General features: G+C 38.5%; 1 protein-coding gene across 4 annotated transcripts in view; it reads left to right on the top strand.

Moving 5' to 3' along the window:
* MPPED2 (metallophosphoesterase domain containing 2) overlaps positions 1-24,936 on the top strand; it is a 164,860-nt gene that overhangs the window by 30,066 nt on the left and 109,858 nt on the right. For all 4 annotated transcript variants that reach the window (XM_015586314.2, XM_006907996.3, XM_015586312.2 and 1 more), the window contains exon 3: positions 16,825-17,006. In XM_015586314.2, the coding sequence (XP_015441800.1) occupies positions 16,825-17,006 (182 nt within the window). The remainder of the gene's footprint in view (positions 1-16,824; positions 17,007-24,936) is intronic.

Here is a 24,936-nt window from a genome sequence, read left to right as displayed (position 1 = left end):
CTCTTCTGCTTCTCTCTCCCCCAACCCTGTTTTTTTCTTCTTGGGAAATATTTTACCTATATTTTTATTTATTGAATTGAAATATAAGTGACATAAAGTATTGTGTTAGTTTTAGATAATATAACCTAGTGATTTCATATATGTATATAGTACAAAATGATTCCCACGATAAGTTTAGTTACCATCCATTACCACACAGTTATAATTTTTTTCCTTTTTTTTTTTTCTGAAAGAAAATATAATGAACATGTCTTAAAAAATAGGTTTTATGGTACAGTCGGTGGCAAATGGTGTTGAGTGGTGATGGAACAGTGATTTTTGGAAATAAACTGTGTAAAGGAAGAGGAGAAAAGCAGATACATCTGTGCCCTGTGTTTGGATTGGAGCACATGCTACAAATGGGGGGAAGGTGTTTGTGCTCTTCTCTCTGCTCACTGTGGGTGGCCGGGACGATGAAAAACATTATTTTATTTATCTTCTAGGAGTTGCTGTAATTGTGCCTGGAACTACTGGCATTTGGGGTTCACACATCCCTGAACTTCTGGTCTGTCAGTGTTTAAAGAGCAGGACCCACGATGTTTCTCACTTATGGTGAGAAGTTATGTAGCTCGTTCCCAAAATGGCCCAGTTCATGACCACAGGCAGGCCCCACTGTTAAGGCTGTGCGTCTAGAAATCTTGTCTGGGCTTGACAGCTTAAAAGCCTTTTGGGGGAGTGCAGCAAAGGGAAACGGTTAAGAAAATTATGACAACACTAACCCATGAAATATCCTGCAGCCAGTGTAAACGTTTATAAAGAGTCTGCAGTAACATCGAAAATGCTGACGTTATAATGGTTTAAGTGGAGGGGGAAAAAAAAAAACAGAATATAACATTTTGAGTGCAGAATGATCCCAATTATGTTTTAAAAATGCATAGCGAAAAGACAAAATGGAAAGCTACCAAAATGTTACTAGTATCTATCCTTGGGTAAGTGAATATGGGTTTATCTTTCTTTGCTTTTTATGCACGTGTTCTTAATTCTACTAACGTCAGTTATCTGTAACTTTAGTAAGCATATATATTTTATAATTCGGTGGAAAAAGGCATTTTTTCACAGTAAAGTAATAATTTCTCATATTTTGGGGGAAAATCACCTTTGTGGATCAGGGAAATTGGCTTGTCTGTTGTGATTCTGGTGACTCTTCTTTGACTGAAATGTGTAAAATGACACCTATTTGACATGAGTACTTAGGTGACCTAGAAGACTTGACAGTTTTAATAGTACCCAGTGAATAATAATTTTAAGAGACAGAATTGAATTATGAGTTACAAAAGGATATGTTGTTTCCCAGTTAGGGTATAGGGTGCTTTATTATCAGTATCAGAACACTTCATTAAGAAGAGGAGTCAAGATTTGTCAGCCTAGTAAAATTAGGGCAATCCTGGGAGATTTTGCAGAGATAGAAGTAACTACAAAACAATAATCATCGTCTGGTACTCAGTGCATTCTCACTACTTTATCACAACATCTCTGGGAGGTGTTTTTATCCCTAACATAAATATGAGAAAATTGAAGCCCGAGGTTCAGTAACTTGCCCATGTTCCAGAGGTTGTCAGTTTGTATATTTGGGATTTGAACCGGTGCTGTTTGTCTTGAGAACTTATGCTGTTAAAGTTTTCTGGGGATTCTAGTAAATTTCATGCAGGAATTTATATTGAACATCTGTTTTTCTTTGAAATGAGCTAAGGGATGGAAGCAAATGATATTTAGACCAGCGAAAACACCTGACCAAAGATGGCATTTTATAGTTTTAGAGTGTTTTCTGTAGAAAGGTATCGAAGTGGGCAGAACTACAATTTCAAAAGTTTGTTAGGTATTTAAAAGTAATAGCTAATATTTGAAATCTTTAGATCTGGAGAAAACCTATATTTCTTCCATTTAACATTGAGTTTGTGTAGAAACAAGGATTGGACTGGGCATCGGTATAACAGTGACTAAGCCAGGGGTCAGGAAGATTCTCTTTGTAATTGAAGCTTCGCTGTTTATGGCATCACTGACCTTGGGGAAATTATTTAACCTCATAAACCCAGTATTTCTCATCTGTAAAATGGGATTAATAATACCTACCTTATAGGGTTCTTGCAAGGAATAGATGAGGTAGTGCTCACAAAGGCCCGGGCCCAGCACCTGATGCACGGTAAGTAGCGTTCACTGACGGTAGCCATTGTTTTTATTGCTAGGAATGGGGAAGTATGAGCCTGGATCTAGTTCTCTCGCAGACACTGGACCTGAGCAGGTCAGTCAACCCATCTGAAGCTTAGATTCCAGTGGCAATAATAACACTGTCTTTTTCGCCTATAAGATGAGATTGAAATCAGATTGTATATGAAGCAGCTTTTTGGAAAAATGCGAAGGGTTGTACCAACATACAAGTTAAAAGATGAAGGAAACAGTAGGCAAATCAGAAAGGGCAAAGTACTTGAGTTTGTTATAACTGTAACTTTCCCACAGGAATCCAGTTTGCAGAGAACAAGTCGAGTGAGTTAGACTTAATTTCCGGTGGGGAAAAAAAAAAAGCTTTAACCCAGAAACCCAGCAGCACTCTTCACAGATTCACCTGGTTTGTGCCCTCTCATTAGGAAAGGGCCAGCCCAGAAACGGACCTTATGGGAGGTCTTATTGCATCCTTTCCCAGGTGAGGGCTGTGCCGTTGGTTACCGGGGCATTCCCCGATGGGCCGGCCTGAGGCTTCCCCTATCACCGGGGAGCAAGAAGAGGAACAGAAAAGCCCATTACTTCAGCTCGACAAGCTGTGGAAACAGCAAGTGCAGATGCGTGTGAGCTTGTCGATACCTTAGGCCAGGTGCTTATAAAAATTATCTGTGTGCTAAGTTGCCATAGCACTCAGTGAAGTTTTGCTTTGGCAAACCCACCTCAGAATTCCTGGCTGGTCTCACATCCCCTCTGCCGGACCATAATGGGAATACAGCCCTGTCGTGGGTCTTGTAGCAAACATTTAAGAGTCAGGACAACGAAAGAGAAGTATTCTAGACCAGCTTCAGTTACTGAAACAGGCTCATGATTTTCACTGTGTTTGCTAGTACTGTGCATGCTACAACATGGGTGGAAGAGATAAGGATTTCTTTGGAGTCTGAAGCTAATTTGTAGTTAACCTTTTCGGTGACTTTCTCAGGCCACCGTTTATTCTAGATTCCAGAGGAATCATGTCTGTACAGAACAGTGCCAGCCCCAATGTAATCAAGTTTAATCTGTCAGCCAGGGCTGCTTTTTCACAATGGGCATTTGCAGGCATTGCCTATTAAAGTATCCAGTGTTTAGCCTGCCTTGAAAGCAAATTAAAGATGTGATAGGTACTACCTTATTTTTATTATTACTATTATTGTTGTTCTTGTTGTTATTTTTAAAAGTAATTGATATGGGATTGAGAAGGGGACTTGTTCGAACTTAACATGCCCCCTTGGCTGCCCCTCTCTAAAAGATGATTTAAAAACAGGCAGTGAGCCAGAGAATTTTCAAGGCTAACTTTCTCACGTGGAAGAGAAAAATTATTGCAATGCCCTTTAGCTAAGTACACTCACTTCAGCCTTTATGGATGGCAGTAGTCACGTGTTCACCTCTTCATGAGGAAGAGAGCTTGAAACAATCACACAGCAGAACCTCCTGAGACTGGAGGTGGGAGGATATCTGAGAGTAGGGCACTGGGAGTACCTGTAAGGTTTCTTTTTCTTTTTTCTTTATTTTTAAAGGAGGCGGTTTTTTGAGGAAGTTATCGTCCTGCCAGAAAACTAAAGGGGTCTCACCTTCTTTTCATCTTATTCATCATTGCTCTAGCAAAAAGAGATAGCTGACGTGCCTGAGTCTTAGCAGACCTGTATGGTGCTATGATAGGTGATTTTGCAGAATGCACACTCCAGAAAACGGTCCTCTACAGTTGAGCATTCGAATGGGTGTATGCAGGAGTGAAAAGGAACAGACAGAATTATGCAGACATGGTGGATGAAGACTTTCTAGTAAACTTTTAGCAAACGTTGATGCAGAACTGAGAATTATCTGAAGTTTATTCCCCTTATCCAAAGTATCTAGGAAAGTCACTGATTTGAAATAGAACAAGATAATTGTATATCTGAACTATCATGAGACCAATAAAGGAATGTAGAAATGACATATAACCAGGCGCTGAAAGAAATTAGATCAGGCCGGGATAAGAATCAGGGTATAATTGGATTTATGTGTTATTTTTGTGGGTGAATGCCGGGGAGAGAGAGAAAGAGACAGACAGACAATCAGACAGACTGACTGACTGAACTGACATTGAATGAAGTTTGGCCTCTATAAAATGTGGTCTGGACGTTGGGCTCAGTCATTCTTGGTTAACATTTTTAATTATTTTTATCAAATTTGGAATAAATTAACCACTTGTGCCTGATGGGTACCTGACCTGGGTGAGTAGTCATAACTGTAGTCACGATGATTTGATGTCCAGATTTTGTGAAAATTGGTATCTGGATAATTCATTCCTACTTGGATTTAGCAATACAACTGTGAAGTAGAGAGGTACAAGCTTCAACAACTTTAGGAAAATGCGGGTCACCTTACAAATGCAGCACATATCAGGGAATTACCCTCTTGTTTGGCACTCTGACTCACCTTTCTCACCTTCATACCTCTCTCTATTTTTTAAAATACTTTTTCTTTTATGTTGAATGACTTTATCTTAGCTGTCTGCTTGGTGAACTACTACTACCCCTTCCAGGCCCAGGTAAAATATTTCCACTTAGTGAAAACCCCCATCTCCAAATAGAACTAATTCTTTTCATCAATATTTTCATAGAAGTGTTTCGCTATTGATGGCTAACACTTATTGAGCACTTAATATACACCAGTCCCTTTGTAAGCAATGGTTATTTAATCTTTATATCAACTTTATGAAGCAACTTCTGTTATCATCTCTGCTTTACAGATGAGATACCTGAGGCTTAGAGAAGTTCAGTAACTTGTCCAGGGTCTCAAAGCTAGACAGAGGCAGAGCCATGGCCCAAATCCAGGTCTTACTGATGCGCTAAGTGACATGAATGACCCCTGAAGTTACCTCATATGTTCTCTCTTACTCTCCTTCTTCCCATACCTACATATGTATATATAACATATGGTCACATTGATTACAGTTTGATACGTTTGCCCTCCCAAGTAAAATGTGAGATTCAAGATGGTAAAAATGGCATCTTGTTAACATCTATAACAATAATTAACAATAATTCTTTAAAATCCTGACTCATACAGATTTAAAATGAGCACTTTGTCAAAAATTTTATTTAACTCATTAATTAATGAGGGAACCAAGACATTTGTTATAACAAGTTCTTAGGAGAAACTCAAGTCTATATGGAATAAAAAATGTTGAAATGAATTTCCAGATGGATGCAAAATTGTAAGGGGAGTCAGTTGAACCTCCACTGGATAGAATTTATTTTAATCTATAGTTAAGCATTATTTGTATTGCTTTCAGTTATCTATAAGTTAAAGTCCATATCTGTATGGGACCAGCTAATGCTTGGAGGCTTCAGCATTCTATTTGGATGCTCATTCTAAAGTCTTAAGTTTTTCCCCAAACGTCTGAGAAACACTATTGCATAGCAAAGGGCAGAAAGTCATGGTTTAGCTAGGCTACCGATTCAAAGTCCCAAGCTTATGGGTGACCTTGAGCAAAATTTAGAGAAGACAAAAAAAGCACGTACATGCACAGGACACACACACACACACACACACACACACACACACACACACACATCATAGAGATCTTTAGATGCTTAAATGTAATAATACAGGAAAAACCTCTGGCACGTAGTAGATGCTGCTAAATATGAAATATGATTATTAGTAATAAAGTATCTAACATATATTCTTGCTTCATAAATCTCTGTTAAGTGACAAAATCAGAAGAGGACAAACTTTCCTGTAAAGGTCCAGAAAGCAAATATTTTAGGCTTTGCAGTCCACATGGAGTCTGTCACAACTCTGAAACTCTGTTGCTATAGCTCGAAAACAACCATAGACAATATTTTAACAAATGCACTAGTTGTGTTTTAGTAAAACTTTCTTTCTAAAAACATGCATTGGGCTGATTTTGCCTGTGGGTTGTAGCTTGCTGATTTCTGGACTGAATGATTAAGTTGGCTAATTGAAAAGTATGGGGTGGAGAACTAATTTCTAATCGTACCATTTGGTAGACCTTACCAGTGTTACTCAACAGAGAAACCTGGGCGGAGTTTGGCCCGTGCTAATCCAAAGCTGTAACTTGGTAAAGGGTGTTTTCTCTTTGTTATTATTCCAAGTAAATAGATCACTGGAATTGCAGAGTCTCTTTTCAACCACATACTAGCTAGTGATCACGGGAAAGCAACCCACCAGGTCTGTACCTTAAGTACCCCAACCCTGTGATAATCATGGGGAAATGTAGACTGCGAAATACTCGACCAAGGTAATAAGTCTTCATTCCCAGAGGGAATAAAAATAGTAAGTACTCCATGGATTTTTCATCGTGTAGAAACTATGTAATTTTTATGGTTGAATAGTGGGCTAGCCATTCCGGCAAGGGATAAGATGTAGGGTAAAATAATTCTCTTTATTGCCGCAAAATAGTCTCCAGAGTAACATATATTGAATCTGAAAATTATTGTAGTACATTAATTTTACAAGGTCATTAGATATTGGCATCATGTTAAGTAGACTTACAAGTAAGCATTGGTCTCGAAATGTACTTACATGATGCCCCCGTATAAAAAAATGGTCGTTTTGCCTGAGATGTGACTGGTTTTTTGAAAGTTAAGTCAATCAACTCAACCTAAAGTCAGAAAAAAAGCATTACAGACCATTAAAACCCAACCGAAATGGCACACACTTTAAAGAAGGCCCATTAGCCATGCAAATATGAAGTTACCTGCACTTCTGATAAGCACAATTAACTAAACAATGAATGCCATTAGCAACTACTTGTGGGACATTAAGCATTAGAAAACTTGGCTTTGATGAGTTGGAAAAGTAGTGAAAGACAGTAGACTCTGTTCTCCTTTGACAAAGTTTGAATACAAAAATAAAATCTTGTTTAATCAGATGAACACTTCTTTATGAATAAAAAATTAAATGCTTGTGTTTTCGATGTCCTTTAAGTTTCTTTCTACTGTCCTGAGCCAGATGAAGACATATTTTCAGGTGGACCAGTGTTTGAAAAATCCACATTTTGTTCTTGAATTTGTAATTGTAATTAGTGACTTAAAAACACTGTGTTCCCCATATTAGGACATACTGGGTGTCCTAATATGGGTGTCTGCTCATACATCTGGGTGTGTTGTGCTGCGTAAGAGGAAGTCGTATAGCTGGCGGATGGCAGACAGAGCAGGCACTGAGCAGTCGGCTGGGGGCAGAACCCCCTACTAGCCCTGCGCCTTTGCCACATTGTTTAATCTGTCTGAGTCTCAGTTTCCCCAATGGTAAAATGGGACCAAGACAGGCCTATTTGCTGTAAAGGCTAAATGAAAACACTCCCCGTAATGGGAATCGCACAGCAACTGGCTTCTAAATGAAAATTGTTGCCATCATTCCTCATCATTACCGTTATAATTTTCAGCCAAAAAATTCTGTGTCGATATCCAGATGTCTTAGGGCTGCTACAATAAATACTGTAGACTGGCTGGCTTAAACAACAAACATTTGTTTCTTATAGTTCCGGAGTCTGGGAGGTCCATGATCCAGGGCCAGGCAGTTTGGTTCACTTTGAGAGCCTACTTCCTGGCTTGTGGATGGCCACCTTCCTGCTATGTCCTGCTATGGAGACAGAGATCATCTTCATTTTCTCTCTTTTATAAAGCCACTAACCCCATTTATAAGAACTCCACCCTCATGACCTAATTATCTTCCAAAGGCTCCACTTCCAAATTCTGTCACATTGGGGGTTAGGGCTTCAACATAGGAATTTTAGGGGAGGGCACAAACATTCAGTCCATAGCACCACATCAATGATGAAAATGGGGACAAGATGGGACTGCACAGGAGTCTTAATAGTGTACTATGTTGTTGTTCATTTTTGACTACTTTTCCAATCCTTATTTATTGTATACTTATGATGATAGTTTTGTTTATAAAATTATCATCAGGTTTCTACTGCCTTTCCTTCATATCCTCACTTTCTATCTATTTTCATTTGAATGGGCTTGGCTTTATCATAGGCGTAGATTTTGGCTGGCTTCCTTTCTCTTAGTGCCCTCCCACCCCACCCCACCCACCCTCACATCCTGCACGGAGCCACAAGGGTTTTCTTGAAAGCCAGCTTTCTTTGTGGCCGTCTGCACCTTTCTATGGGTGAGGGAGGAGGATGTTTTTCACTGCCTCCAGGGCTGGTTCAGGCCCCACAGTCTGGCTCTGTGTGGTCTGGCTCCAGTCCCGCCAGCCTTTAAAACCTTCCACTGCTTTGTCATAGTGACTCTGCTCCAGCCACACCTCTTTACTTACAGGTCCCTAAATATGCTACAGGCTTCCATACCTCTCCCGCTGTTGCCTAAACAGCTCTTCTTTTCTGCCTGATTTTCCAAGCCCTGCGCTTGTTTAAAGTTTAATTCGAGTTCCAGCTTCAGGCCACTCTCATGCCTCTTCTTTCTGAGCCTAAGAGCCTTTGTCCCAAGCATTTGAAGTTGACACACTACTTCATGTTCTGTGCCTAATGTATTGTCCTCTGTTCTTCCCAGCCCTCAAGCAATGCCAGAGACATGTTTTGCTTTACCACACAGCCCCTCACACGTCCTTGATTAAACACTTGGCCTGTCGTTTTGTAAATCGTCTGTTTACACATCACAGGGACCATCTCCGATTTGGTTAGAGCTGTCTCCCTAGCACCTAGCACAATCTCTGGTTCATAAAAGGTCCTTATTAAATGCTTGTGAAATGACTAAATGACTGAGCAGAAACCAGTCATGCCAGTAAGCATTTGTTGAACAATGAATTGACAGATCAACTGCAGAATCCCTGAAAGAACCACCATTGTTGCTTCTTTGTCTTCCCCGAACCTACCGTGTCACCTGGCACACAGGTAGGTGCTTAAGCAATTGTTGTTGACTGACTGACTGACAGTGTGGAATAACAGATACTCAGTACAGTGTCATAGGCCCTCTTTTCTCAAATTCAAGGCCATGTAAGTCAACTAACTTTGTTGTTAGGTTAAAAGAGTGGTAAACATTTAATCCCAGACAGTGCATCTCCAGTGAGATATTTATGACCTAACAATATGCCATCTGAGAGGCTTCAGTGGCTCACGCAGCGGCTAGCCTGACGGGCACCAAAACATCTCAAGTGGGACTAGTACAAGGACCATGAATTCATATCACATGCAGTGTTCAAAGAATTAAATTGTTTCCACTTAATATTCATTGAATGTCAGCACTGTACTTTAGTACTAGGAAAATAGACAAGACACACTCCGTGCAGTGGGTTTTGTTAGCTATAATTAGTTGGTGATAGAACAGTGTTGATACAGCAGTTCAGCAGTTAAAGGAAGGCAGTGCCCTTGGTACAAATGTGAATATATTTATACATCGGGTTCTGTTATGCTTACTTACTGTGTTTCAGCACTGTTTCTGTTCTGGGGCATGAGGGCTAAGCTAGGAGAATTTCACCAGCTCATACTTTTAGAAAAACGAGAATAGCTCCATTTCTGAAGTAAGTAGTTAAATCGCATATTTTAAAATTTTTGTTTCGTTGTGGTAACTGGAATTCTGGCTTTGTTCTCTTTTACTCTAGATATACATGGAAGCTCTAAGTTTTAACTTGCAGTTTCACGTGTCTTTCTATATAAAGTCTTACTAATCCTGATTATATTTGGATGGATAAGGACTGCATTTATCTTTGCATTGTCTGGAAAGCAGAAAATAAAATTGCAAAGAGAAAGAACATGACATGTTTTAAGCTGCTTAAGGGACTGAATTGTTTCTCACATCTTGTACACTTTGATAGTGGCCTAGAAACCATGCAGCTAATCGTTTGGGGATCATTTGGTCCTGCCCCTCTTTTCAAATACTTGAGAAATGGAGGCTGGAAGAGGGGAAGGGACTTGCGCAAAGTCACAATGCTAATGGATGACAGTGTGCTAAGAGCACAGGAAGCCCTGGGCTTCACTAGCAGGGCTCTTTTTTTTAATTTTTATTAAGTCATAGTGGCCTAGAAACCATGCAGCTAATCGTTTAGGGATCATTTGGTCCTGCCCCTCTTTTCAAATACTTGAGAAATGGAGGCTGGAAGAGGGGAAGGGACTTGCGCAAGGTCACAATGCTAATGGATGACAGTGTGCTAAGAGCTCAGGAAGCCCTGGGCTTCACTAGCAGGGCTCTTTTTGTAAATTTTTATTAAGTCTGTTGGGGTAACATTAGTTAATATAATTATATAAGTTTCAGGTGTACATTATCATTTGACATCTGTATATTCTATTGTGTGTTAACCACCCAAAGTCCAGTTTCCTTCAGCTACCATAGATTTGATCCACTTTACCCACTTCACCCTCCCCCCACTCCCCTATATTTGACCTCGTTTACCCAGTCTACCTCCCCTCTCCTCCCCCACCCCACTAGTAACCACTAGTCTATAGTTCATGTCCATGAGTCTCTGTTTGTCCTTCTTATTCTTTGCTTTTAGGTTTATATCCCACATATAAGTGGGATATCATGTGATTTTCAACTTTTTCTGTCTGGTTTATTTTGCTTAGCATGATTACCTCGAGTTCCATCAATGTTGTCGTAAATGGCAGTATTTCATCGCTTTTTATGGCTGAGTAATATTCCATTGTATATATGTCCCACAGCTTCTTTATCCAAGCAAAGCTCTTTTAATGACGCTTTTCTGTCAACTAAAGTAGTCTCTTTAAGGATGCCTGTGTTTGGAAACGTTTACAGTCAATTTGGATGTGTGACTTGCCATCTTTGAGAATGAAGAACACTTTTTATCTTTATCAGTACTCAAAATCAAACTTTTATGTTGCCCACTCACTCAATGAACTGCAATATGCAGGGTTTTGTTTTTGTTTTTTTTTGTTTGGTTTTTTTTTTGAGGTTTTAAGAGACTCCATTTGACTAGACAATGTATATGAGAATAGAGGGGTCAATGTATGAAACACTAAAACTTAGGTATTTTTGACAGCAAATTCCAATAATTCTGATCAGTCTCTTTAGATATTAATGGCTACAAGAGTTTAGGCTCTTGATTTACTGGCATTTTGTAATTTTTACCATTTTTTCCCCTCCAAGTTCAGGCATAATTTTAGCTTCCAAAATTCAGTGAGTGGAAATACAGGTCAATTGGAAGTTAGAAGATCTTGAGTTCTAGTTCTTTGGAGTGGACAAACCTTAAACAGAATTTTAATAGTTATATATTTATTTTATTATGTAGTTGAAGATACAACCAGAGTAGCTAATCCATGACTTTATAGATGATATTTTTTTAGGGCAAAACTAAAAAAAAGTTGTATAAAAGTGATAAGACACAACAAACACTAAATAATAGTATACATGAGTAAGGCAAAAACCATGAAGAGGATAGTCAAAGAAGTGAAACACAGATTAGATAATCTGTAAGTTTCCTTTCAATATAAAAATTCTGTGATTCTACTAATTTAAGCCTGGTATTTATTCATTGTTCTGCTGGTGGGTCGTGCATATCTTCATCAAGTAGTACCTCTAGGTGGATGGTGTAACATCACAGACAGTTATATTAGCTTTTATGCCATCCAGATTTTCTGGGTAAAATGAAAGCTTTAATGTCACACTGAAAAACTTTTTAGAGATAGAGTCAGTGGAATGCATAATCATAACGTCACTATTTTCAAGTGGAAAGTGGATGGTAAATACATTCAGATCCCATTAAAATACTTTGTAAGGGTTATACTCTATTCTGACACTGAATTATAGGTTAATTATGCACATAAGGCTTTTACTGCACATGTGGCCTAAAAAAGAAATCCATGTCATAAGAAACCACATGAGAACAGCTTTTCTGAAGATCTATCAATGGAACTTGCAATGCTGTATGAATTTGTTATTGTAAAAAATCACACATATGGCCAGAAGAGGATTCCATAGTGGAAGTAATAATATTATAATATTTTTTTTTATGGGCAAAGAATGCTAATGTGCCAAGATTGAATAAATAGGAATGGTTTACTTGTTTGAATATGCAGCGAGATATGTAAACATTTGAGAATCAAGTTTCAAGAACAAGATTTGAGACTTGGCACAAAACCTGGAGATCTAGTCAGAAAATGGTTTACGATGAAAGTGCAGACGTCGAGGCACGTCAGCCTGGGTGTCCCGCACCGTCGGCTTTCTGCCGCCTGTGCTGGCGTTTGTCTTTCACAACTGACTGGTCCATGAATTCACATGGCCCATAAACTCTGACACTGCAAGTGGAGGGGATCACAGCAGCCGGATTGTACCTAGGAGATCACCAGGATTCTGAGGGCACTAGAAACCCTATTACACAATGAAGACTGAAGAAGCTATGGTTCCTCAATTTGAAAAGAGAAGATTATAGGGGCTTATAATATATGTCCTCCAATATTTGAAGAGCTGTCCAATGGAAAAGATACTGGATTCTTATTCTTTTCATTTTTGGAGTACAGAACTGGGATTACAAAGGTCATCACAGGAAGGAAGGAAATGTATTTATTGACTATGCTCTCTGTGCCCAGTTCTGTGCCAGATATTGTGTCTGTAATCTCTTTGAATTCTCATAACATCCCTGTGTGGTAGTTATAATTAATGTCCTTGTAACAGAAGGACAGATGAAGGTTAGAGAACTTAAAGGATACCACTACTAATACTACTGCTACTAATAGTAGTAAAAATACTACTAATTTGTGAAAAAAAAAAAAAAAACACTTGTCAAGTGTCTACTGTGGTACATGCTTTGAGCACATTATTCCTTTTCATCTTCACAACAATCCTATGAGTTAGGTACTATTTTTTATATCCATTTGACAGATGAGGAAACCAAGGCATAGAAGTTAAGTACCTTGCTGGGTGTCACACTGTTAATAAATATGGTGTGAGATTCAGGACCAGAGAGTCTGGCTGTATAGCTAAACATGCTTTACCCTTATGTCATTCTGCATCTCTACTTTCTGAGCATGTGCCATGTGTCAGACCCAATACTTGACAATTTATATCCTCATAACAACTTAGCAGATTAGGCGTTATTATTCCCATTTTACAAATGAGAAAAAAAAATGAAGACCATACGAATGAATAACTCATCCGAAGTGAATAACTCAGCCAAAATTGTTACTCAGTTTTCAGGCTCCAGGCCAACTCTCTTTGGCCCATGCTCAGCTTTCTCAGAGGTGCAGACTCTGGATCAGAAAGTTTCCAGCAAGTAGAGCTATGAAAAACCCAAATGGGCTGCCCAAATGTGGAAGGGAGGGGGCTCAAAAGCTCCCTTTCTCTGGAAATCTTGGAAAGAAAATTTATGTCTGGTAGACAGGAAAGGGGTAGAGGGGATTCAAGCTTTATATAAAGCAGTGAACTCGATGCCCCCTAAGGTTTCGTCCAGCTCTGGGATTTTATGATTTTATGCTGTGTCTTCCTCTCATCTTCCCATGTCATCTTGTTTTCCCCTGGGTGTACTCTGATGTACGTGCAAATCTTGCTCTGATATTTGAATCTGGCTCTGGGGGTTAGATTGCTTTGGTAAGAGACTCACTTGCTAGGAAATTTAACATGATGCCTTGGGGGGAATGTTAGGTCATTTGAGAAGTCAGCAGCATCAAGGATGAGCATTAAATTTGTTAACTAAGAGGGAAAATGGAGCGTGAGGGTCTTCATACCATGTGAAGAGGGAGATCTTCCAGTTGTTGTCAGGGTCTCCCTTAAATATGCTTTTATAGTGAAAATGTTTGTTTTGACTTTGCAAAGTGTTCACCAAATGCCCAGTTTGGGAATAGTGGTTCCCCTAGAGTTGTCTTAACTTTGATTATATCCACTGCAACTTGCCTATTCTACTAGATGTCTTATTTTCAACTCTGAATGCCTTTGGGTGGAAATGTCTTCTTCCTGTGACCCCCAGATGTTATTTGTCATGTTACCCTGCAGCATGGCTCTGACTTGTTGCTCAGTCATATCTTCTTGTGCTTAGTCCTGTGGATAACAAAGGACACCAGTGTCTGTGGGTCAGGCGATGTATATAATTTCTGCATTTGCGTTTCCCTCTTCCCCAGTCCTCTACCTTGAATCAGTCCTCCATATCTCTGCCAAATGCCTACGAATTGTTTCTCTTTGATGACATCAAGTTGGTGGTGTTATTGCGTGAGCCTTCTCTGCCATTGTTTCTGTGTATTTCTGAATCATTTTATTTTGGCTCAAAGCTAAACAGATACATTTTCTTCTTACTTCCGGTCCCCTCTATTTTTCTATTTCGTGGCCTTAATGTCACATTAACTATTGGATATTTAAATGTTTTTTTCTGGAAGAGGTGGTAGAGTAGGGAAGTTGCAGCCATTCAAAAGCTGACTGGCATTCCAATAGTCTTAGAAAGTTATTGCCCAGTATGGAGCCAAGATGGGAAATAAATTATGTGCCATGTGATGATTTACTTAAGTTGAGTAGATTCATTGAATAGGGGTTTATATCTGTGCTGCTTTATGTTTCATAAATTCAAACTTATGACTATGATGTCCCTCTGATAAATTTGGATGGACTCCTAAAAGATTTTCATGTAGTAGCTTAGCTCAGTTACAGAAAGGAAGAAATGGCTGTGTCTATACATGATTATTAGGATGAGAACTGGAAAATGAAGGTATGTGTATATACACATATAGATAATAATAATACTGAATGTATTCACATATTTAAATTTCAGTGGTTAATTTATTTAATTTTCATTCAGATGTTGGTAGACCAAGTATAAATTTGCATAGTCCCATTCTAGAGAGCATTTTAACTTTAGGAATAGAATATTATCACTCTCAGTGGATGACGCAGTCTGCTGCAGAGGGGATGAGCATTCTTCCTCTGGGAAAACTACGTTTAAAAGACAAGAGAAATTGATAAGATTAGAACCACTTACACTGATTGTAATAGAGTCTCAGAAATGGAAAGGAAGATACTAAACTTTTTCACATATTAAAAAATAAATCAACATTGGATATAATCAGGAGGGTTTCCAGGTTACTCATGAAATCTCAGTGGATTAGTGAATTTTCTCCATGGTAACAGCACTATTAATTACTAACCTTTACAGGAAAAATCCATTAACTTTTTGCAGAAGGTAAACTTTCCTTTTGGGTTTCCAGTTAGACCCACTGTGTTAACCACTTCATTCCTCCATCCTCTTTTCTCTCTTTTAGCTCTTCTTTCTTCTTCCTTCCTTTCCTTCTTCTCTGTAAAAGATAAAAATAAAATTAAAAGATTAACCAAGAAAGAAATGCAAGATTAGCCAGGTTATATACTGATGTATTAATTTTCCTCACAACAGTTGCCATTGTTAAAATAGATTGTTTCTTTTAAAAAAGTGGGAAAAGGAAAGAAAAATTAAGCAAAGCCTATAGAGACAAGATATATAGGGAATCTTGTGTTGAGCTTTTGGTGTGTTCTCTGTTGCATAACTGTCAAAGGTGGAACTATGATATGAAATATTGTTCCTTGTTAAATGTTCTACACTGTAATCTCCACATTACATGTTTGCTTTTCTTGTGACCTTCTCTTTGCATTTATAACTGCTCCTTTTCACCCATAATCTAAAATAAATGCATTTCTACAGAGAAATTAAAGGAAGCTGTCAGTATAGAGTTAATATAGTTAAAGCATCCTTAACTATGCTACCAACCCCTTAAATAATTAAAACTGTATGCTTGAAGAGTCAGATTTGCATTTCTTTACCAAGTTTATTTAGCACACTTTGTTACACTCAATTAAATGAGAATGTTCTGTTTCATTTTCTTTGCTTAGGGTTGATCATTTTGCCTTTTGATACTTATGCCCTGGTGTAATTTCACAGTGCTTAGGTCTCTAAAACTATACATATATTAATGCATATGTAGATATATAGACACCCATTAAAAGGCTTACTGTTTGTACTGAATAGAATGTTTGCCCCAGGCATTCCAAGTAACCTAAGGTGTACTGGGACTGCAGATAATTCATTGAGGTAAAGAAGGAGCTTGACAAAGTTTTTTTTTTTTTTTATTAACACCCAGTGATTTTTTTAAAAGCTCCGTTATTTTGGCATCACCTTTCCTTCTTACAATTTGAAACTCTCAGCAAAACCAAGAAGATACGGGTGCTGAATGGGTCTGGAAAGGATATTAAATATTAGTACTATCTACGTCTCTCTACATCTCAGTTGGCAAATCATGTGCAGTGTTCTCTGTAAATTAGTTCATTGCTTAACTTATGCATGTTTAAGAAGGAATAAATTAGTTATTCATTTCCTAATGAGTAGTGGGATCAATTGGAGCATGATGAGAGAAAAAATAGCATAATTTTGCTTCCCCAGTTGGGGTTCAGTATCCCTAAACTTCACCATTAATCACTCCATCAGCTTCCTGTGTTATTTCCGACCCTGCATGTACAACATTCTTTTTAATTTTCATACCAGGTAAGTAAGGCTTTTGAATTTGCCCACTGGGGTTATGGATGGGTAATGCAGTCTCCTCTGTACCCAAAAGTGTCCCTTCTGCCTTTGCATCAGTTTGTCTGGGAGCATTCATGGATAACAATCGATATGTATGTGCAACGACAATTACGAGGGTTCTAATATATTTAACTGTTATGGGATCTGTTATGTCTACTTTAGGGTCGACCCCATCCCATATGACACTCCAAAACCAGCGGGCCACACGCGGTTTGTCTGCATCTCAGACACACACTCCAGAACAGATGGTATCCAGATGCCTTATGGGGACATCCTTCTCCACACAGGCGATTTCACCGAGCTGGGACTGCCCTCAGAGGTTAAGAAGTTTAATGACTGGTTAGGTAAGGAATGATTGCGTTCTGGCGCCCCCAATTAACCTTTCCCGTCCGAGTGTCACTCACTGCGTCCTAATTGAATTAGAGCACTTGGAAGCCAGCTCAGCCATTTCTCGTATGATATGCGGTGGTGTCTAGCTTTAATCCAATTCTGTTAATTAAAGATGAATTTTTAGATATTTAATTTTACTGTGCATCCTCTCACTGCCTGGCCTCGGTGGCTCTGGGGCAAAGGGATGGAAAGCTTTGAAACTCATCTCATCTCACTCATTCTGCTTTAATGAGGGCATTCGTTGCCACACATGAGACCTAGAATCATATTTTTAATTCATTGGCTCTGCAGTCTTTCCCAGATATTATGAGCAAAGATGAACAAATGACCTACTAGTAAGAGAACATTTCTAAGAAATGAAGAGCATGTAAAAGTCCTACTGTGAAAGGCAGGTCCTAGCATAGTGCAGCTTGAGAGCAGCTTTTCTAAGGAAACCAGAAGGAAGAGTGTCCTAAGACCCCTGAAAATATAAGCTATCCTTTTGTAAAGCTCTTAAAACTTGGAATTTGAAATCATCCTGTACACCATGAAAAGTATCATGGCAACTCTGTGATTACTGTAGAGACACCGGTAGGTCAGGGTTATCCGAAAAATCTTCACTCCTGGGTCAGACTTTGCCAAACATTAGCATTAGAAGGCAATCATGGAGTTGTTCATAGCTAGGTTAGACGACAGATCTTTTTAAGAACCCTCTTAGGTGAGGAAAAGAAGTGCAAAGTTTTCGAGATTTTAGACTCTCTAAAGATACTAAAGAATTGTGTAGCAGAGAGCAGAAATCACTCCAGAAGAATAATGTCCTGAGTAATATGTCAGCCAATAAAAACTACTCAGGCAATTTAGGCAGAATCTTTAAATCAGCATTCAAGAAATTTTTAAATAATTGATCAAATGGAGGTGTTAATGGAAAAATAATATTCACTAAAAACATGATTTTTTAAAAAATCAGTAAGCCTAACTAATTACATAACTATTTTGAGTTTTCCTGTGATCTTGCACATCCATCCACATTTTATATAGTTGACATCAGAGTACATATCTACTCTTTTACTTTTGGTTATTTTCATTTAATAATATGGGTAAGATTTTAAATGATTTTGCATAATTTTTATATTTATCCTTTTTAATAGCAACATGACATTCATATTGTTCTATGCTTTTACTTAATAAGATGTCCCTCTAAAGTGAACATTTAAATTGGTCATTTTTCCTCTGATGGCTAGCACTGAAATGTGCATTTTTGTTTGTATATGTCTTTTTGCTTCCATAGGGTAAAATATACTGTGAATTAAATTACTAAGTCAAAGGATATGAAATTCTTTATGATTCTTCTTATCTGCTGGCATCTTTCTTTCCAAGGGGGTTGTAGCTCTGTACTTCATTTACAGTGAATGAATATACGGATTTTACCACGATCTTGGCAGCATGGATATTGGAGCTTTATATTTTGCGCTGTTTTAGTAGGTATTCAGCCATCTCATTCAAAACAGCAAGATATGTTAAATATCATTCAGCATAATCTCATTTTCACAGATGACTCAGAGATGCAGGAAAGTTAAGTGATTTTCTCAGCATCTCCTTATGGCAGAGCTAGGTCTATAATCCACATTTTTTCACTAATCTTGACTCTAAAATTAACTTTTAAGTACTATTATCTCTTCATTTTAGCCACTTTTATTTATGAACTGTTAGCAGGCAAAACTATTTTGGGTTGAATTTTGGCACTTCAAAGTTTTGTAACAACTGAATCGCAACACAAAAATCATCTAGCATTGATAATGTTGATTTGTAAAGGGAATAACACTGTGGGAAGTGTTCACAGAAATACAAGACAGAATAGATCCTGGTTATAATCTTGTTTAGCTGCTGACCTTGGGCAGCTAAGTTAACCTCTTTTTTCCCCTTGGTTTCCCTTTGCAGAACTGAGGATTAATACTACCTGTCTTTCTGGATCGTTGTGCAGATTAATCAGTAAATGATTGCTGCTAGTAAGTTTTTGTGGGCCATTAATAACTGAATGGGGAATGTGGTGAATGAACCATCAACAGATATTTAAAGAGTAAAAACAGGAAGAGGTCAGAGGAATTATTTAGTAGGTTAGAGGTAAACACTGGGAGATTTTATGAAAAGAATTACTCCATAAATGGAAATGTGCCGTAACTAAGGAAATACAATGATAAGGAAATAAAATGCTAAGTGCCAGGCACGTAGTCAGTTTCTTCTATTTCTATTTCCCTTCTGATATTCTGAGGTAGGAGGAAGAGTTCTGAGCAGGGGGCTCAGAAGAGAGCCCATGGAATATGGATAGGGAAATTGGGGAAGGCTCAGAATAGCTCAGTTACCCCGCAGCCTCATGGTGCTCAGAGGGCGAGAGATGGTATATGATTACACTCTTGGATCACTGGGGAACCTCTCACCTGAAAAAAGTGCTTCCAACAACAGCTGCCTCGCAGAGCGGAGTGGAGTCAAGGGTCAGATCAGTCTGGGGCTCTTGCCATCACAGGGCATCCACTTCCCACTTGCGTGAGTTTGGCAGGCGCTTAGAGTTCAATGATCTTCTGATTTCCTTCTTTCTACCCTAGTCTAGACCGCCCTGATTTCAAACAGCTTAAATCATCCTCCCAAGCTCCTTGACTCTCCCAGCAGGGTCCCTAGGGTATCCCTCTAAGGTTGCTCATATTATCAGCATTTTATGAATGAGGAACCTGAAGCTCAATTGGGTTACCTTACCCAAGCTCATTTAGTGGACAGGGAGCTCAGAAAGGCTAATCCACCCAAGTGCACTTGACTGGTAAACCTGGGATTGTATTACCCCAAAGTGTGAGTGCTTTTCTTTCACTATTCTGTGATATTATGAGTGGGCTTATGGCAGCTGGGAAGCTCCCATAGTTTAGGCTTGAACTGCCTTCTGGCAATTTCATGTGGAAGTTAAGTAGCTATCTGACCAGGTGCTGTTACTCAAAAGATATATTTAAGCCCCGTCTGCCTTGAATCTCACCCTGACCTTCCAGCTGCAAGGCCTGAGAATCCCATCATGAGTTCCCTGTTGGTTCAGAGATGATAGGTCCCGGTTACTTTGGACATCTGTCACCTGGCAGGTATAGCACATAAAGTTATTAATACAAAGTAATTTATGAGATAAGCTTGTACTGCACAGAGTCATAAGAAGAGAGAACTTCAACTAGATACAGTCAGAGGATAGAAAGATAGTGTAGAATGTAACAGTTAGGAGCAGCTGAGAAGAGCAACTTTAAATTTCATACTTTGATAAATTGTTTAATATCTTGAGCCTTGATTTCTTCATTTGCAAAATGGGCGTAGTATTAGTAGTAGTAGTAGTAGTAGTAAAAAAAATAATATACTCCACGATTATTGTGAGGATATACTCTGTGATAAAGCTTGTATCATTCTTAACACAGTCCCTGGCCTAGATGACTGTCGACAAATAGTGTGGAGGGAGATGACAGAGCTAGCGTCATAGAATCCAAAAGGCAGGAACTAGAAAGTTATGGAACTGTAGATTTAAAGAGAGATTTAGAGTGTAAGAGAGAGCATCAAAAGATGCAAGAATAGGGACTGAGAACAAGGCTCCCTCTAAATAATTATAATAATCATACATAATGTTGGTTAGGATGGTAAGAGGCTTTGGAGGTCCCACCTCTGAATTTGATAGAAGGGGAAGCTGAGGCTGGAGAGATTAAATGAATTACTCAGGGCCACTCAGATAATGAATGGCCAAGTTGCACTGGAACTTGGATGAAGGGGCGTTGAACTGACATGTTTTTTCTATAGATGGTAGGGTCTAGACACTCTACTTCCTCCCCACACCCCCCCAATTACAGGTATCATTTCATGCAGTTCTCACAATAACTTGTGAAGTAGGTATTAGCTTCTTATTTTTACTTAGGAGGAAATAGCCTTGGTGAAGTTAACTTACCTCAGATCACATGACTGGGAGGTGACCTCAGAATCTGAACTTGGGTCCATCAGACTTCATTTCCTAAGTATGTTCTCCTATCTGTATTCCTAGTCCAGGGCCTGGGATCCCCGCTGGAGGGACCATATCTTGGGTTAGGTGGTGGTATTTTGAATAGCTGCCTCCTTTAACACATACGCTTACATATATGTGTGCTTCCAGTCTGTGGTGGGTTTATGTCACATTGAAGCTTTTTTAATGGCACAACCTCTGTCTGTGAGTTGGCTGATGGGAGTGCATTATGAGGTTGTGAATTTGGTGTGGACAGTTCCAATGGTGATGAATTACAAGAGAGTAAATATCTATAAAGAACACTAAAAACACAGCCAGTCACATAAGCACCAAGGGATAGTTTAAATTATGTTGTGACATTAGCATTTCATTGCACTTATTTCCATCCTTGAAGTGAATACCCACTGATGAGAGCCTGGAAAATCTTGTCTTCTGTGGGTAAGTCTCTCCCACTTGTGAACACTCGAATTACAAATTATCAGTGTATTCTAATAGCTACTGTTATTGCCCCAGTGGACCCTTCCCTCTGAAATTTCTGCCATGGATTGGGGAATGAAACTTTAAACTTCTGTCTCTGCCACCCTGAGGGAGCCACCAGAATCCCAGTTTTTCACTTCTCCCCAAGTCTGGCTGATCAGACATCCCCATCCTTGTCTCACAAATGGAGCTGTGTGGGGCTGTTTTCACGGAAACCAGCCCAGGGCTTCTGATTGCCAGGGACTATAGAGATATGGGAAAGAGGCACAGACAAATCTTCCCCAAAGAAGTACTTTTTAAAGTGATAGTTAAATCCTATCGTCCCATTAACATGTGAGCTCAGGTATGCTAGAAGTGTGTCACAAATATGCTTTGGTGACTTGAACTGGAGAGGGGTCCTAGCCACTTGACCATTATAACATTTTCTTTTTTATCTTGGCAAAAATGCATCACAATCACAGACTTGGCTTAAAAATAAACTTGCCAAATATGGATTACTTGCCAGTGAAAATGTGATTATTTTTATTGCTTTTCAGTAAATTCTGAACTCCAGTACTTTCTAACAGCACTGCTTTGCCCGAAGGTACATTTTGTGAGGCATTGGGCCGTGTGTGGTCTTCCTTCACTTTGCCTGTCTGTTTTTCCAACCTGTGCCTCTTCGATATTCTTTACTGTTCACTTGTCTTCATCCCTACTGTCCTCTCATTTTCAGGACATTTTTGAGAGCTTTCTCCTTGCATATTGCATATATATCCACGAATGCAGCACAGATGAGCATTAGGAAATCTTATCATTTGATTGCACGTCCACCTGCTATTTACAACTTTCAGCTACACCCACACCAAAATTCCTTCCATTCCCCAATATATACATGTCCTTTCACGCCTCTTTCTCTTTGCAAAAAACCTGGTTCCCCTTTCTTTCAGTGATCCTCTCCTTCAGGAGAACTCATTCATCTCTTATGCCTGATGCTCTTTCAGAGTTGGTTGCTTCCGGTAACATGTTGGTCAGGTGTCCATACAGCCCTTCTCATGGTTCTTATATAATTGCTCACTTGTGTCTCTCCCACTAGACACCAGTAGGTCCTCAACGAGTGCACTTGGTATGCCCAATTCAGAGGCCTGAAACATAGTTGGTGCACACAAATGGTTGTTGAATCTGAACGAATAAATGAATATAAGATACAACAATTTTTTTCTGCTTGCACTTTTGGCCCAAACTTTAAAATTATGCAGTGTATAAAATGTCTTCTCTTCCTTTTCCTTTTCTCCTCAAAGTATTTATAACAGCCAGTTGGCCATTGCCAGTAATTTCTATATATGTGTAGAAATACTTACAAAGGATTCGTTGTTGTTGTTTTGTTTCCTGTATTATAACTAGAAAGACCGTGTTTTTGGGTGGCCTATTCCTTCAGCAAAAAGTTTTAATATAACAATCTAGTCAGCCAAAATCCCTTTTAACATAGCATCAATGCCGTGAACTTTTAATTATGGCTTTTCTTTGGTCTCGGTTTTCATTTAATAGCTTTGAGCTTCATTTTCTCCAGGCTTAAAAGAAAGAAAGAAAGAAATGCTTCCAAAAAAAATCTCGGGAAAAGGGTTATTCATATTTGTAGGAGCATTGTATCAGATGTGGTTGTAACAGAGTATGACTGTAACAAACATCTCAGATCATAGATATACAAATCAATTTCTGCCCCTTTCACAATAGTCATATTGGGAGACTGTGTTTTTTCCAGTGATCTTGCTATTGGCCCACAGTTTTGGGGCCGGTCTTTAGGAAAAGCTTTCACAGCCTGAGCTACTTATTTTACTTTCATAATACATATAATACATGTTTATTCTTGGAAACTTCGAAAATAGAGATAAGCAAAAGAAGAAAATAAAATTGTCCATGGCCAGAGATAACCACTGTTAACATTTTAGTGTGACTCTTTATAGAGTGTTTTCTGTCGATGCATATGTATACACACATATGCATTTAACCAAAATAGAGGTCTCACAGTAATAACATTTATAGTCTGTTTTTCATCTTAACAATATATTGTGAACAACTTTCTACATCAATAAATATGGCTAAAAGACTTTTTTCCTAGAAAGAATATTTTCAATATAAATAATATATGCAGACATTATAAAAATTCCACTATTTGACATGTGCAAAGTAGAAAATACGCATTCATCATAATCCTATTTTCAGAATAATTGCTATTTGGTGTATAATTTGAGAAATTTTTCTAGTTGCTATTTTTATTTTTAATATTCTCGATAGCAGCAATCTTCATGCTTTAAGGACTTTGCTTAATTACTATTTTTTAAAATTAATCTATGCATATTATCCTGTAACTTCAAAAGATTTAGCACATCATACTCTGTGTCAGCGTTGTATTCTGTTGTATGAATGCACTAATTTATTTAGCCATCTTTATTACTGGACACTTGAGGTGTTTTCATTCTTTTATTATTATTTGCACAGGTGTGATAAACGTCCTTCTTTCTCTCTCTTGGCAAACATTTTTAATTATATTCATAGGTCATCTTCCTAGAATTATACTTGTTGCTCCAAATGATACATACGTCTTTAAAAATGTTTTATTATGTATTGTCAAATTTCTCTCTATAAAGATTGTAATTTATATGTAGTAATCTCAGTAGTATTTAAGAGAGAGTGTCACATATATATTTAAATATCCTCGTAGCCAAAAATCTTCATCCTTCAAGGGCTCTTTAAAAATGACTACAACTAAAGCCTTTTTCTAATTATGAAGCTTACATATTCTTTGTGAAAAAACAAAAATAATTGTACAGAAAAACACCAAGGTCACCAGTATGTCCTACAGTTCATCGATAACTACTGTTAACAGCGGGCATGTTTCCTATTGTGTCATGTGTGAGTGCATGTGTGTGTATTGAATAAAAGGACATTATATTATAAGGTTAAGAGCATAAGCACTGGCTTTTTAATTTAAATTCTGGATTCGACTTTGTTCATTCTGTGATATTCAATTTATTCATCTGTAAAAGGAGAATTATTGATGCTTAACATATTTAACCTACAGGATTTTTGTGAAGTTACACAAGATAACGGATATCCAGTATGTACAGGCAATGAATGGTCAGTAAATGTTACTTGCTGCTAAATTATATTATCCAGGCATTCCAGTACATGACTACTCCTTCCTGCCCCGTTGGTGAGTTTTTCTTACTCCCTAGGCAGGCAGAACTTAGGGAAAGTGGCCTTACGGTCCTTTGTGCCGCAGTGACCTGATGGCCTGTGGCCCACTCTGCCTGTGGAGCAGACTAAAGGCTGAGCACCATGGCCCTGCCTGGCCACCAGCAACCTGGCACTGTCTCCCTTCCACGCTTCCCAGACCGAATGCACATAGATGTCTCCTTGGGTTCTAATTAACTTATGAACCATAT

The sequence above is a fragment of the Pteropus alecto genome, unplaced genomic scaffold (genome assembly GCF_000325575.1).
Source record: "Pteropus alecto unplaced genomic scaffold, ASM32557v1 scaffold71, whole genome shotgun sequence".
NCBI classification, from domain to species: domain Eukaryota; kingdom Metazoa; phylum Chordata; class Mammalia; order Chiroptera; family Pteropodidae; genus Pteropus; species Pteropus alecto.
The sequence above is the reverse complement of the archived record's forward strand: the minus strand, read 5'-3'. Positions and strand labels throughout refer to the sequence as shown.